The following is a 15910-nucleotide window of genomic DNA, read 5'->3' on the forward strand; positions in this document are numbered from 1 at the left end:
GTGTTGTCCATTTTTGTCTCGTCTGATTTGTGTAATATTTTGTCTTGTTTTTGTCCATTTTTTTAAAGAAACTTCAGGTTGTTGGTAACGTTTTGTCAAAAGATGATTCGTAAGTACTTTTTGCTACTAAAACAAAGGAAAAATTAGGAGTTGTGGTTATTATGCTCTGATTTTACTGGTCTTGGGCTGAATGTGGAACCTGAACTAGAATCTGATCTAAACCTTCCTCAGAAGCACAACCCACGCGATTAAGAACCCAGATTTTAATGAGACAAACACGTAAAAGAACAACTGCATTGTTTTATTGCTGTTTTCAGCATACATCCAACACCCCTATGTATTTGAGCTACATGAAGCATTTACATTACAAGTCATGTGTCGACAGAACAGTTTTTTAAAAATTAGGATTCATTTTCTTTACATATAATACAATTTGCACACATGTTAATAAATATCAATACAATCATGTCAAACTCAGCACACACCATCTAAAACAACAACCCTTAAAATTATGTAAATTTTTTGTCTTTATTCACAGCTCAAGTCATAAATATAGCCTCTAGTGTTTCTGTGCTGTAAAACAGTGGCCACTTGGATTTGTTTTTACAGTTTTATAAGCTAAGAGCCAAAAAAAAAAGGCTGTTCCATTTGACCGCCCACCAGACAAAGCGTGAAGTTTGATTCGAGTCGCTCAGTATGTACTTTGCATTCCTTTAGGGCCGCATGTCAAATGATCTCTTTAATGCCGTTTGTGGAGGGCTCTGCTATAGAAAAGCATTTAATAAAAAAAAAAAGTACAAATCTTGACTTCCAGTGGGACACATGGGTGTAACTACCTAAAAAAAAAATTAAATATAACGAAAAAAGGCATCTTGTTCGAGGGTGACATAAATAACACTGCCGTGCGTTGCCGTGTTGTGTAGCGTTGTGTAGAGTCGTACGTTGTGGTGTTCTCCTTTCATATTGCAGCATAATCACAAACAGAGACAGTCCTGTGGCACAAAACGCGTGACGTGAGCTACGCCGACCTCCCATTAACAACAGCGACATCAGATTCATTAACAAAATCACATTGTTAATACAGTTTTTACTTTATCCCCCAAGGATTCTTTTCAACAGACGTCGGTACTGTTTACCGGAGCAGGAACCGTTTAAAACCCACATCGAACAAGCATCTGTAAACGTCAGTGTGATATACAGTGAACAGCATCTCACTGAGAGGCCCGTCATTATCAGGTCACGTGTAACTCTGCGTCCTAAATACCAAAGACAAAGTTCTTCTGCAGCCTTCAATCCAGACATACGAGTGCATGAGAGCTTATGCACAAGATAATGAGATTCTGGGCACTCTCCTGTGAATGCAAAAAATAAAAATAAAAAGTTTATCTGTTAGAAGCAAACAAAGATAATAAATACATAAAAAAAAAACATGGCCATACTTAATGGATTCTTAGTGTTGACTCACTAAACACTCTGTTGGGGGGCAAAAAGAGAGAGAAAAGTCTGCCTTTCATGGCATGTTTGTGGTTCATTAGGATGCTGAAGTCAGTTCGTCAAAGAAAAAGAAAGGCAGCCTCAGAGGAAGTCCGTCCCAGACTGAAAGGACCGAGCCTGGAGACATCGCTCCAGCCTTTAAACACACCTCTGTGGCAGTCCTTAGCGGGAGACGGGCGAGCCTCATCTGCTGAAAATGTGTCATGTTCTACACAACTATACACAAAAACACATCGAGTTTTTTTTACAATTTCCTTTACATCAGCAGGACCGAACTGCATTCTTCCCTTTAAATAATCGAGAGTCTTTAAACATTCTCCCAAAGGCCCCCCCACCACTGCTGCCACCCTCCTCCTGCATGAGAGGATCCACTTCAAGGCTGGGATGATAAAGTTGTGAATATACTCGCCTCTCCACCCACAGAGAGAGAGAGAGCAAACTGCAAAGGGATTAACTCGGACTGCCTTTGGGCAGAAGATATGTAAACGCCACAGACTGCTTCAATGTCAGAGGCAGCCATAGTGTGTAGTGTTGAGTTGTGTTGGGGGAAATCTTTACACATTCACTGCTGTAGGTGTGACAGACCAACCGCCTGTTCAGCAGACTAATCACATGCAGAGATGACCGTCTGACAAGTCGAACGCCGAAAACTTGACGAGCAATTATTTCCCTCCTGCTAGGCCCAGTTGAGGTTGAATCCTTTGGAGAGCATGACGGCTTCCAGGTCTTTGTCCTCCTCCTTCTCCCGGAGCCGCTGCTCATCCAGCAGGGCGACCAGGGCGTCGCGCTGCTCCACCACCTCCAGCATCTCATTCAGGATCTGCTTCTCCTGAGCCAGCTCCTTCTCGGTTTTCAGGTGATCTGGGAGAAACAGAGTGCACGGTTACAAACATTCTGAGATACAGTGAGTGGGCTGCTGGCTAATTAGCATTCCTGCATTCACCTTCCACCGCCATCCTCTCCCTGAGCTCCTGCTGCAGTCGGCTCTGTCGGTCCTCCAGCTCCAGCTCTCTGGCACTTGGGGACGGAGAGAAACAAGCACAACAAGCCAAGTTTGCTTCCCTAATGAACTGTAGCTGTCAACATCAATATTTTTCCACAGTTTCTTCATTTATCTATGCGGAACTTAATAAACATCCCCACCAAAAAAAAGAATGAATTGTTCATGCAGAAGCTTTTAGCAACTGAAATAACATCGGCTAATTTAATGACTTGTCAGAAAGTAATAAAGTTGTTTCTCTAAACGGATTGCGAATGTGATCACGTATCACATTACGCCAGAGAACGATTACGACTTCATAAGGAGCGATCAACATTAAACTCATAATGTATTATTAATAATAAGCATAAAATAAGAAGGTAATAATTCTGTACTCTTTCATCATCTGTAAAGTCTGTATTAGATTACAATGGCCTTGGCATAAAAGCTAAATGATGAAATATTATTAGATCATTAGGCCGTTTATCAGAGGCAGGGACAGGGGCTCTGGCAATGACAGGATTGTTTATCGGTCAGTTAATTGCAGTTTGGTTGGGACTGGAATATCTCAAGAACCACCGCAGACAGTTGTGGGGTAAGGAAAGCAATAACTATGGTACTTGTGAACCCTGGACATGTCCCAACAGCACCATCCACAACTCACATGTTCCACTTGACCAAGACTCTAAAATTAACCGCTGCATTCCCATCAGATTCAGCTGAACGTTGAGAACGATGCGAAAACGACACGCTAAGAATAAACAAAGCAAACTGTAAATGTGGAACCTAATTTTTAAAGGTTCAACTAGGAAGTCCCACAAGATTAAAATCTATTTTTCAGTGGAGAAAATGCTAAGAAGGCAGACCATTATAAAGTTCCCCAAAAAAATGATAAAACAGAGTCTAGCTGTGGAATAGCTGCTGCTGCTCTTACACATTGTTTTTAATTAGAGCTTTAACACTTTGAACAGTTTCTGGAGGTTTATTTCTCCCGTCACATTTTTATTCACTGCGGGCTCATTTGTCACTGCAATATAAAGTCCTGAAGCTCTATGGAAACAGAACAGAGATGGCTGGAAGTAGAGAGAAGTCAGAATGTTTTATGTGCAGTATAACAAAGCTACAACGCCACAAATCATTAAAAAAAAAAAAAAAAAGAACGTTGAATTTTACTGGATTATATTTTGTTAAGTTTACAAAACTTTGGAATCAAAATATAAAGCATGTTTCTGAGCTGTTATCAATACTCTGCCATAATATAGCTGTTTTATGACTTTTATTGTGTAGACACAGCCTGCAGTTCAGCTGAAAAGCTTTGACATTTTTGTCCATTCATTGCTGCTCACAGCTAAGTCACTAACTGCTTCATAGCTGTTGAAATGAAACGCATAGAACAGAGTGATTTTGATGAAGTACTGTGATTTTATGCCCAGATTTGGATAAGTTTTACGACGGAGCGGGATGTTGCACATAAATAGTTCAAAGACCATCGGAAAGCTGAAAATTCTCTTTAGTTGAATGGTGGAAGAAATATGATAACAGATCTTTCAAACAAACAAAGAAAGTTGTGGATTTGGGGTTTAGAAGGTTAAACTCTTCCAGAGATTTAAGGTTACAGTTACAGTGCTGATCCTGGCAAAGTGCAATGAAAGAGGACGAGTGTTAAACATGATAAAGTATAGTTAAAAACCAACACACATGCAACTGTACCTATAATGGAACAGGTAGAATAGACATAATGAAATACAGCGGTCCCTGGGTTACGTTCCAGACCCCCACGCGATAGATAAAAATCTACAAAGTAGCGACCACATTTATTTTATTATTTACGTATATATTAAGGCTTTATAAACCCTCCTCACACACTGCAGAGCAACACTATGCAGCGATCAGACGTCTAAGTGAAATGGACAAGGAGAAAGGCTGAATGATGCTTCACACAGGAGACAGAGGAGACTGATGCTACGGTCATTGAGCCAATCAGAGCCCAGCGCTGCATGCTACGCATTTTATTTCGATTAAATATTATTTTATTATGTTTTAATTATTATTTTTATATATTTTTTTAATACTGCTTTCAATTTTTTTACGCTAGAAAATGCTTATAAATGCGTATTTTACCGCAAAAATAATTAAAATAATGTAGCAATCGCAGAGCCGGTCGCCATGACTGAATTGTTGTGCTGCAATGCACCATGGGAGTTTGGGGTGTCATCACTGTGGTTTATGTTAGTTCCACAGTGTTATTAATGTTTGTGTTTTTGTGAATTAGTCAGCCCAGTTAGTTTGGTTAAGTGTTATGTTTGATCACTTCCTGCCACATTTTCTACAGTGGTGCTCTGTGTGTGTGTCAAAATAAAAGCATCTGTCAGCTGCAGAGTGCATGAAAGGCAACTATTCTTTCTCCACTGTTGTTTTTCCAACGCAGCTCGCCACAATTAAAAAAAATCTATATGAAATCCTGCGATACAGTGAGACTGCGAAAAGTGAACCGCGATATGACGAGGGACACGGTGCATAGAATCTAACACAATAAAATCCAAGTAGCTGCATGATTACTAGAACAGTCAGCAACCAGTGAGCTGCAGCTAAACTACATGGAATTAATTAATCAGTTAATCGATTACTTCATCCATCCCAGTGAATTGTACTTACAATATCATGAGTTCTGACTCGTAGCGAACCAGCGCGTTTTTCTCCTGCACCAGCTTGAACCACTCCTGCATTAGTTTGGGATCATCCTTCTTGCCCATACCTGGAGGAGAGGAGGAAGCACAGAGCTGCAGTGAGACGCCAGATGGTTGCGAGACGACGCTGATGTCACACAGACGAGGACCGACACGGGCGATGCAGTGACAGCCAAGCCAGCATGTCCTTGCTGAGGGATGGTGAGGTGGAGGGATGGACTCGACACCGACGTGGTCAGCCGTGCCATACTTTTAGAGATGGCACGCAGAGGGTGACGTGGCGCTACGGGTTTCGACTTTTAGCAAGTGCACACGTACAAAACACACGCACACAACCCACATACAATACCTGTAGCTGCAAAGCTGAGAGTTTGTGTTACCCAGTTTGGCCTTTGTGTCAGACGTAGCTACTCTCTGGGAGCAGCTACCTCCTCCTATTAGTGGTTTTTTTTTCAGAGTGGGTAATAATGAAAAACACAAACACACCAAACAGTAACAAAGACACTACAGAGAAGTAAATTCAAAGACCTACGGAAACTCTTCATCCTCCCTCGCCCACATATTGACCCACCAGCAGAAATAAAATCCCTTTAGACCCCATTCATGCTCAGCGGTTTGAGGGTGCATGAATTATTCTCCTGCCATTACACATTCAATTACAAGTCAAATGTTCATGGGATGACTTATCGCTGAGACCAATAGCGAAGTTCACACTCCTCTATTAAGTCTGCCTCGGGGTAAAACATGTTCGGTGGTGTCGGCATCATGCATTGCTGCTGAGAGCGCCGAACAGCTGCTCCCTTCTCCTGCAGTCTCATCTTCATTATGCAGAGAAGACCGGTCTGTGTGGCATGCTTCAGAAAGGTCTGCTGGGCGAGGCACCCTTTCATTTATCTGACTGCAGCAGGTGGAGCCAAGCGGTTTCAATGGAACACCAGAAGGCAAACCTCAACACAGCGTGACATACTTAGCTGGGGAAGAGGAGGCTCTTGCACAACGAAAAGGAAAAACATGGTACACACATAAATTGCATGGTTGTGGTCTCGGGGGATGGCTTTGGCTAATTGACAGACAAGAGACAGAAAGAGGCGAAGCTGGAGAAGAGCTGCTCACACGGCAGGAACACGACACGTAGAGACAAAGGAAGCATCGCAAACCAAGGCTGAGTTTCAAAAACTTATCCGACAACGGGTGTTCTTCCTTTTTCCCTTAAACTACTTCAGTCCGATCCACCGCCACCAACCCTCAGCCCAAACACAAAGAACATGGGGGGCAAAGAAAGAACAAAATCGCACACAAAAACAACGATGTTTCTTCACACAGACTGGAAGCTCAGGCACACCTTCCATGGACAGGTGTTAAGACAGAAACAAACCAGGTGATCCACCCAATTAGAAGACTAATTATTTACAACAAATCATCACACCATGCAAGTTCCTTTAAATACAAACTTGCCCATGAGCTAGCTGTGCTTCAGGGGTTCATCGCATAAGTTTTACTATCATTTAATGACTACTTGACACTTTTAACATCTGTTCAGAGGCAGAATTACTGTAAAACATAGATACTGCAATGCACAAAGAGATAAATCTATCCCTAAATGGCTAAAATAAAGTACATGCTGTTATTAAGGACGGTCTACGGCTGAATTGTTTCGCATTTATGAGACTGGAGAAGGTAACATAAAAGCAGTAAAAAATGAAACTTTTAGTTTGCATTATAACTGCAGCATTGCGGTACATGCATCATTATGAATTGTAGCTTATATAGAACAGCCACTGTATCTAGAGGACACGTCAGACTTTGGATTTCCCCGCATGTTGAAATAACCTGCATTATTACCGGCTGTATTGTAGCACTGAAAGCATCTGAAAAGTGCTGTCATTTTTTTATCCTTTTCAAAACCAAATACACACGAGCTGAAGGGAGAAGAATGGCTTAAATATTGTACTACTATGGCCTTCAAAGGAATTAACTACATGATTTTGTAATTAAAAACTCTTCAGAACTCAAATATTCACCCAGTAAGGGGCGAAGATGCTCATAAATTAAGGTTTAACAGCAGCTGTGTTCCTCTTTATGTGGTTTGGGGAAGATTTAGAATCCAAAGCCAAAAAAAAATCCAATAAAAATGAGTATTCCAAGCGTTTTAAATCAGTTTGCTCATGATGATTCTTTAGTGAGTTTTGGGAAGAGTCTGGGCCTAATGTCAGACAAAACGGCGAGGTCAGGGTGTGAGGAGAATGTGAAGAGGTGCAAAGGGGGCAGCCGGGTTCTGGAGATCCACACGGTTGCCAAGGTAACCTGCCACAACCGTCAGCAGATGCGGCGAGGTTATGTTACCTTCAGGGGAACAGCAGGGGCAGAAGGAGAGCGGTCTTCGGCGTGGCATCTCCACAAAGGGCTCAACTTCCACAAGACAGAGCGAGGAGGAGGGGGAAAGAGTGAGAGGGAGTGACGCAGGCGGGTGCATCGGTGGCAAGAAAGAAAAAGAAAAGGAAAGGAAGTAATACAGGAGGAAGAGGAGGAGGAGGAGAAGAGACATCACAGAGACAAAAAGAGCAGAGGAGAAAGAGTGTGTGGGAGGAGAAGGGGCGAGGTGAGGAGGAAAATATCAAGGAGAACAAAAAAATCAAAGAAAATCAACAGAGGACAGGAGCACTGTGATAGGGAGAAGACAAATCACCTGGAGAGAGGAGGTGGGAGAGATCAGCTGTGTGGTGTGAGGAATGAAAAAGGGGGTGAAAAATCAGGGAAAAGGAAACAACAAACCCAGAGCACAGAACGGGGAAAACAATCCTCCTGTTTGATCTTGCATCTGCAGTTCTTCATATAATCTTTCAATTAGGCAGCAGCCCCCTCTGTCAATTAGCAAATGGCAACAGCCCGCATATATGGCCAGTGTTTGGCACAGTACATTAAATGATTTAATTGCATTATTAAAGCCATTACTGATCACCGGGAGATCCATCTTACTCGCATACACAGATAATTGCTTCTCCTTTAAAGAGCCCCTCCATGTAAATACTACTCAAAAATGTTTAGACCACACGCCTTAATTTGTTGCCAGTCTGATGACTTTTGAAGTGTAGCTACTTTTGAAGTGCAAATTAAGATTTTTTATTCCTAATTTGCATTCACTAAAAAGATATTCTCAATAAATAAATAAAAAAAAAAGTAAGATTGCAGATTGCAGATTCTACCTAAATAAACCTCCCCCTAAATGAAGACCGTAAAATAAGTGGAGAGGAAATAACGGGGATAAGAGCTTCGGCTTCAGATCATAGAAAGACACATGTAAAGACTTAACAGAAATAGAAGAAAGGTTTTAAAGCAGGAGAGAGGGGAAAATAGGAAGAGGAAAATGCTGGATGATTACTACAAGGGACTATCACAGAGAAAAGAGGGGAAAAATGGTCTGTTTTGGACAGATTGGAGTCCTAGTAAAATGTTTGTGGCTTCCCCAAATCATGCAAATATGGTTATGAAATGCATCATTTGCACTCAATGCTCCGTAAACCCTCAATTGCACATTAATCAGCAGGGGATTAAAATTCTACTGAAAAAAGTATTTAAAGTAGCAGAATCTGCAGGGGAAAAATAACCTGGCTTTAGTTTTTGGCAGCTGTTTCTGGAGGCCACAAACGATACAACCACGCCGATAAAGAGAACCACGCGCCTTACAGCCTCAGTTCTTCATCACCGAAATAAACACAACACTGTAAGCACGACAAAGAGGACTAAGTGGGAGAAAATCCTGTTCCATGGCACGCCCAGGAGACACACAGAATACGCTGAAATGAGTTAGCTCAGCAGCAGAAAAACACGTTGGGTTTGAGGAAACATCATGCACCCTTAAAACCTCTGCTCAACCGGGTAGGATGAAAAACTTCATGGCAACACTCAGGAGGACAAAAACCACACAGAAGCACAGGAACCGCTCAAATACGAGAAAATGCATCTTTAGTTCTTCCTCATGCTTAAAATCTATGATGCTTTCTGGCAACATCCTACAGAATCCACAGCAGACACGAGGAGAAAAAGATGCATCCCTCTCATATTCAAACAAGACGACGACAGATACCGAGGGACGTCTCGCCCAGACACGGCGGACACGGTTACTGCTGACCGACACGCAGCAGCTAAGGTTAATAACGGCCGCCTATTAGCACATACAACACGCACACGCACTGGAGGAGTTATGCAACTGAGCAGGTATGAGGAAAGTCAGGGGAGCTGTTGTCGGGACAACAATACTGCAGGAGGGAAGCTAAGAAGCCAGGCCGGCGTTTTAGTAGGAGTCAGTTCAAGGCAGGTTAGATAATACTTTCACAGCGTCGGTGTGTGTGTGTGTGTGTGTGTGTGTGTGTAGGGGGAGTTTTGGAAATGTATGATATGGATATATTCTAGCTTCAGATTCATACCATGACGAGAGACAGAACGAGTTGAAAATGTCAGACTGCATGTCAAGACGGTTCTGCAAATGTTAGGTGCAGTGTCACGTAAATGACAAAATGTACACCACCTGTCAAAAGTTTTAGGACGCTTTCTCATTCATTTGAATAAGAAAGCGTCCTAAAACTTTTGACAGGGGTGTATATGAATATTTCATTTCTAGACAGATTTGTGTTCCTTGTAATTATTTCTTTGAAAGATCAGGCTTTGGTTTCTTTTCGTAATGGTTAATAAAGTCAAACGCTACCTTTGAAAACATCAATATTAACAATGTACCAGGCCATCGTTTTCATTTTCCTAATCCTGTCTGTGGCCAAATGTTGGTGATGCTATCTAAGATGGGAAAAAAAAATGTTGAAAATGTTATTTTTAAAAATCCCAAACCAGCTAGAGTAATAAGTGTATTTGTTGGGAATTATTTTTAGCTTTTGTTTGCACGACTTTAAAGCAAGATGGCAAATGTGGGATAGTGTCAAGCTACTGCATGCAACAGTGTGGCTCACGGATGCATTTTAATTAGATTCTGGACAACAATGGAGCTCCGTGGAAGACAGGAAAAAGCTATATTTAGTTTAAAATAGACAAAACTTATATATAATTAGTGGTTTTGGCCTTTTCATTGGACAGAAGACATTATATTGCCGGCCATTAACTGTAAATCAGAATCCAAAGTGCTTTTTTCCTTTTATCTAATCCATCTGCTTTTGTTGAATAAACTTCGTCAATTATATCTTACAAACTATCATTAATGAATATGAATTTGCCAGTGTGTTATTTTCTCATTTAGCTGCTATTTTTACTTCGCTGTCGCTGTTGATGAAACCTCAGCTCATTTACAGCGTGCATTTGAAATGAAGAACGTATATTGCTGCTCAGTTTCCTCCCTTTGTTGTTTGTAGGTCTGCTGCGTCTCATAAGGTACAGAGTCTGAGTGGCAAATAAAAGTTACTCATTAATTCATTCATTCATCATTCATAAGTTTGTAGGGATCAAAGACGCTCTTAAGAGGACAGCATGAGGCCAAGTGTCTGAGCTCGTTTGATGTAAAGAGTGTCTGAACTACAAAAACCCAGCGACGGAGGTGACGGGGGAGGTGGGGAGGGAGGTAAAGGAGCAGAAAGGATTGCAGAGGCTAAAAGCCAGCCAGCACAGCCAGCCAATCGAGGTAGATATGAGGGGTACAAAGCTCAAGTAGTAAAATAAGAAAAGAGGGGGAGGAAGGACAGATTGGGTTAGCAATTAGGTTAGTTTTTAAAGCGACAGGTTTGAAATACATACCGCCCAGATGCAAGTCCAGGATTTCACTGTAATTAGAATCTCCCCAATAGTCTACAACGACAGGGATATATTAGAGATAGGAGTTATTTCACACGGCCCCAAACTGGGCACACAAACACACACAAACAACAGCAAGTCATCAAGTCATGCACGGTTCTTGCAAACACACACACACTCACACACAGACGCACACTGCAGTGACACTCAGAACAAAGAGAGTCCGTCGGTACTCACCACAGTGCATAATGCAGTCAGCTTGTGCAATGCTACAGTGCATTTCCCCAAAATAATAAGAGACTGCAACATAGATTTGCTGTGTTGCTGTTCACTGGGTCAGTCTGCTCAGCTTCACACAGAGCCTCGGACGAGTCGAGGAAACTCTTAAATTTTGTCTTCTTTTCGTTTTAGTGTGCGTTTAATTTGACAAAGTTAATTCGAAGCACAAACTAACTCCACTTTTTGCACAATCCAATCAATGTGTGCCGAGATAAAACAGCTCTGGATCGCTGTTCTGCATTTTCAACACCACAATAACGAAGAAGATAAGATGTTTAATGGATACCATCTCAACAAATATCTGTATCAAGTCACTCAACCACAGCAAATATTTGCAGAAAGCATTCTAATAAAGACGTCGTCAGGCAGCAAAACCCAATTTAAATTTGATTTTCCTTTTACACCCTAGAAAACATTACGTGATCCGAGTGGTGATCAGAGTACAGAAGCTCTCCTCATTGAGAGGCGGTGAAGGAGACGACAACACATCCAGAATGAGCACACACAAATCTATGTCGGGACACACATTCTCCAGGATCTGCATGCAGCTTGAACTGACGATGGGCCAACGTGTTATGAAACGAACAGAGGTCAACATGTTCGGAGATGGAGAACTGTTGCAGTGTGTCACCACAGATGGAGCCTACATAACAGTGTCACATGTCATTAATTTAACAAAGTAAAGAGAAAAAACTACAGTGAATCTAATACCTGATCTTCTTTTGTGCTGTTTGGGTAATGTATAAGTACCTTTATACAATCCTTTAAGAGAGTAGAGCAGTAAACAAGTTAAAACATGCTCAGACATTGGACTGGATAAAAACTTGTTTGGTGAAGAAATGGGCAAATTTAAAGAAATGCTCAGTGCATCTCTGTGCATGATAAAGGCGATTATTTTCTAGGGCTGGACCTGAATATCCCGAATATCCGAATATTCGTTTGTGACGGTGGTATCCGGATATTAATTTTGGTATCCGAATATTCGCCCCCTCCCCCGCGCCGGTCTGACGTTACCGGGCGGAACGAATATTCAGCGTTACTGTCTTCTCTCCGCCTTTGGCCCTCATCGGCTCATCCCGTCATGTGATCACATAAACATATACACATATGTCTATGTGATCACCCCTTCCTCCCCCCAGACGAAAATAGGAATATTTGGAACTCGTCTCTTCCCTTCGCCTTTAGCCCACTTCGGCTCATCCCGCCGTGTTCGGCTCATCTTGGCTCATCCATTCGTGTTTCTTACAGGCGTGAACTAACCGTGACGTCATCCGTTGGTTTCAACGCCGAGAAAATGAAGCCTGGATTTTGCTACTTCCTGGTCGCCATTTTGGATTTTTGGAGCCAGTAACGTAAAAAGCGTCATCAAACAGGCTGGACCGGAGAGCAACTAGGGGCAGGACCAGTCTATGGGACTGTCAATCAAGTATAGCCACGCCCCCTGGCTCCGCCAACTTTAACGATTTGTTTAAAATTCAGTATTGATTTATTTTAAGATCGGCCACTTGATCCCTCATTTTGACCATGAAAACTAACGGGAAAAAAATCCTGAGCTGTAGAAAATCAGTCTATCAAATTTTATTTTTTCCAAAAAATGAATTGGGGTCTATGGAGCAAAAGCTTTTTGGAGCCAACCCTAGCGGACGGCGGGATATTGCAAGTTTTTGACACTTCCGGGTGGGCTTCAATTTTGGAGCCAGATGCTACGTCCATCTTTATATACAGTTTATGGTTTGTTACCACCACCCAAATGGCCGGGTTGCTGCCGACTCTGACGTCACGCTTCACTTCGTTGCACAAACACACGAGAAGATGCCGAAGGCCTCCGCTGTTTGGGAATTCTTCAGTTTAAGTGAAGACAAAATGAAGGGAGTGTGCAAAATTTGCGTCCGGGAGACCAGAGGAATCTGGTCGTCCCCGCCAACACGCCAACCTCCCCACCCACCCCCCACCCCCGGACATAAGGGGGCGGAACAAATATTCAGATATTCGTCTTTAATAGGGCCCGAATATCCGGAGACCAGAAACCACTATTCGGGCCAGCCCTATTATTTTCCTCAGTTAAAGTTAAATGAGAAGTGAAGCACTTTATCCTCACAGAAACTAACAACATGTAAATAATTTGCCATAATTACGGAGCGCTATTCGCGCTCATATCTAACAAATAAGTTGCTCTTTGTCTCACAACCTCATCGTCTGTGATAGTCCCCTGTCAGAAACAATAACTGTTTATTACTTTGGAGGAACAATTCTGTTTTTCTGCATACCAATCTGCGCACTGAAATATGCTTCGGCACAACTGAATGGACCATAAAGGCAGACGGTGATTTGAGCACAGTCTAAATGACCACAGAGGGACAGGTTTTCTGAGTTACATAATACTAATCATGGATATTACCACTATTCCCTTAGGAGCTGTCTTAAAGGCTGAACTCATATCATATAAAGATAAATTGTGGTCTCACAGAGCCGGCGTCGGTGAGTAGCTGACACAAAAAACAAGATTTAACTGCCATACGCACAGTAAATCACTTGTAAAATATTAATAATAGCAGAGTTATGAAACTCATTGCACCCATTAGCTGGCTGAATGTGGATGTTACGTCCAATTTGCAGTAATAGACCAACTACACCACGCCACACGGGACGGCCAGATTGATATAAAAATAAACATATACACAGATATGAACGCATGGGTGACGAGTTGTTACCTGCTTCTCCTCTCAGAGCTTTCTCCACAGCTACACCCCTCTCCTCCAGCTGCCTCTGCTTCTCCTCCACCTGCTCCAACTGTCTCTGGATGATCTGAGCAGAAAAGCAACGACATTATTAATGAAATGCACACAGGCATACTATAAACAACTCCAGCTATTTCACATGGGCGTGCAGAGCAATAAAAAGTGCTGCTAATTACAGCTGATTTGCCCCAAACACTCCACTGACGCAACTGTTTACCCTCATTAAAAATCGATGTCTTCAGGCACAACAGGAGTGCTGATAATTACAACTTTATTGATGTCTACAAGTGCATACGCCTGCTCTGATGGGCATTAAAAATGTAATTTCATGATTTTCAAGCGGAACTTATATCACCGTTTACTCATTGGGACCCCACCGCTGGTGCAGCTCCCTTCTTCTTTTTTAATACTAATGCTACTAAAATGAGCAAACCAGTGTTCCTTTTTAATACATATTCCTGGTAGCATATGAACTGTACAGAGGCTGCTTCTGCTGAAAAGTTTCTCTACTGTAAACTTCCTCTATCAGTGCTGACGTTTATCTGAGCCACCCAGCAACGCGAGCTAAAAAAGAAGGTCTGTTTAGCTTCCGCAAATAGCCACTAAAAGGAAGCAGGATTCAGGCCAGCTAACCACAGCTCCAGGAGAGGAGGCAGCTTAGTGCTGAGTCAGTGGACCGGGAGCCTCACTGCAGAGTTACAACATCAATCACAGTGGATTTCCTAACCAAAGGATGCATTTGGCCTCAATCCAAGAGGGCTGAGTCACATTAGAGTGACCTATGGTGTAAAGCAAGAAGACAGCTCGAGACCAACAGCAGCAGCGAAAGCAATTCTGTATAAATGTAGAGTCCGTTATAAACAGCTGTACAAAACTGCATTTTTAAAGAGCCCCTGTGGTGATTTATTTTTACCTTCTCAACATGTTTGGATGATGTTTTTAGATGCTACCATGAGTGAAATAAAGGCAGCAAACGCCATGAATGTGCATTTTCACCTTAAAACTGCAGTGTACCGATGACAGTTTCTAAAACACAGATTTAGAATCCTGAATTTCATATGGAGCAAACCTAAGAAAGTGGTCCTCTCTACTGCTGGACTTTGTGTTATTCTATGTAGTATTGCTCTGTGGTTGTTCTCTTTTTTTGTACCTGTCTAGAGACAACAGACGCAAATTAGCTGCTAGCGAACTCTGGTGCAGTTACTTTTAAAAATAAATGAATAAAAAACACTAAACGTGTGGGGCGTGTGTCATTATTTTTCTTCAGAATCAGTTTCCAGCCTGGAACACGTATGGCTGAATAACTTCAATATTACAGCTTGTATTGTGTTGCATAGAGTAGTTTTACAGAGTCACAGGTGAGCTGGTGTGCTGAGGTTGCACTGATCGAGCAGACAGGAAGGAACTGCAAAGATGTCTGAATTCTAGAGGATGCAACTGATTTAGATGAGCACTTAGGGGTTAATTAACAAATGGAAAGGGACGCTAAAATGACAAAACACCAGTTTCATACTAAGTGCGATAAATTCTGAAAGCGTTTCTGGTTTATCAGCAATCTGTCCGTCCGTTACCTGAGCTCTGTGGAGCCTCTTGAGTTCCTCCTGCTTGGCTTGTCGCCGTGCAGCTTTCTGGACTCTCCGGGTCAGCTTGGCATTCAGCTCTTCTTCTGTGTAGGTTTTCTGGTGGAACGGCAAAAACACGAGTCAGAGAGGTCTCCTCAACGAGCTCCTGGCTCCACGGGGCCCCGACCCCTCAGAAAAACTGAACGGGAGAGGAGGGGAAACTGGCTGGATCCTCTACCAGGTGAGGAACAATCAGGTGGAACATCTAGATAGGCGTATTTACCACACATCTATGGGTTTCTCTGGGCCTATATCCAAATATAACACCTTAGAACATCTACTACAAATTAACTTCACTGCAGCTCTTCTCTGCATTATGAAATGTTCCATAATTAGCAGTGCATTATGTGAATGAACAGGATTTTCCCCTTTTAATCTGAC

The 15910-nt window shown here is 42.3% G+C and overlaps 1 protein-coding gene across 15 annotated transcripts in view; it reads right to left on the reverse strand.

Moving 5' to 3' along the window:
- Positions 1–280: 280 nt before the first annotated feature.
- Positions 281–15910, reverse strand: part of mical3a (microtubule associated monooxygenase, calponin and LIM domain containing 3a) — a 102807-nt gene continuing 87177 nt past the window's right edge. For 10 of the 15 annotated variants that reach the window (XM_051951397.1, XM_051951399.1, XM_051951406.1 and 7 more), the window contains 7 exons: positions 15479–15586; positions 13881–13974; positions 11881–11931; positions 10894–10944; positions 5129–5228; positions 2438–2511; positions 281–2355 (listed from right to left, as the gene is read on the reverse strand). In XM_051951397.1, the coding sequence (XP_051807357.1) occupies positions 2171–2355; positions 2438–2511; positions 5129–5228; positions 10894–10944; positions 11881–11931; positions 13881–13974; positions 15479–15586 (663 nt within the window). In that variant the 3' untranslated portion in view covers positions 281–2170. Of the gene's footprint in view, positions 2356–2437; positions 2512–5128; positions 5229–6178; positions 6221–7503; positions 7570–10893; positions 10945–11880; positions 11932–13880; positions 13975–15478; positions 15587–15910 lie in introns of all 15 variants that reach the window. The other 5 variants (XM_051951401.1, XM_051951412.1, XM_051951411.1 and 2 more) reach the window with 4 other exon arrangements.

Source organism: Acanthochromis polyacanthus, chromosome 8 (genome assembly GCF_021347895.1).
Source record: "Acanthochromis polyacanthus isolate Apoly-LR-REF ecotype Palm Island chromosome 8, KAUST_Apoly_ChrSc, whole genome shotgun sequence".
NCBI classification, from domain to species: Eukaryota; Metazoa; Chordata; class Actinopteri; family Pomacentridae; genus Acanthochromis; species Acanthochromis polyacanthus.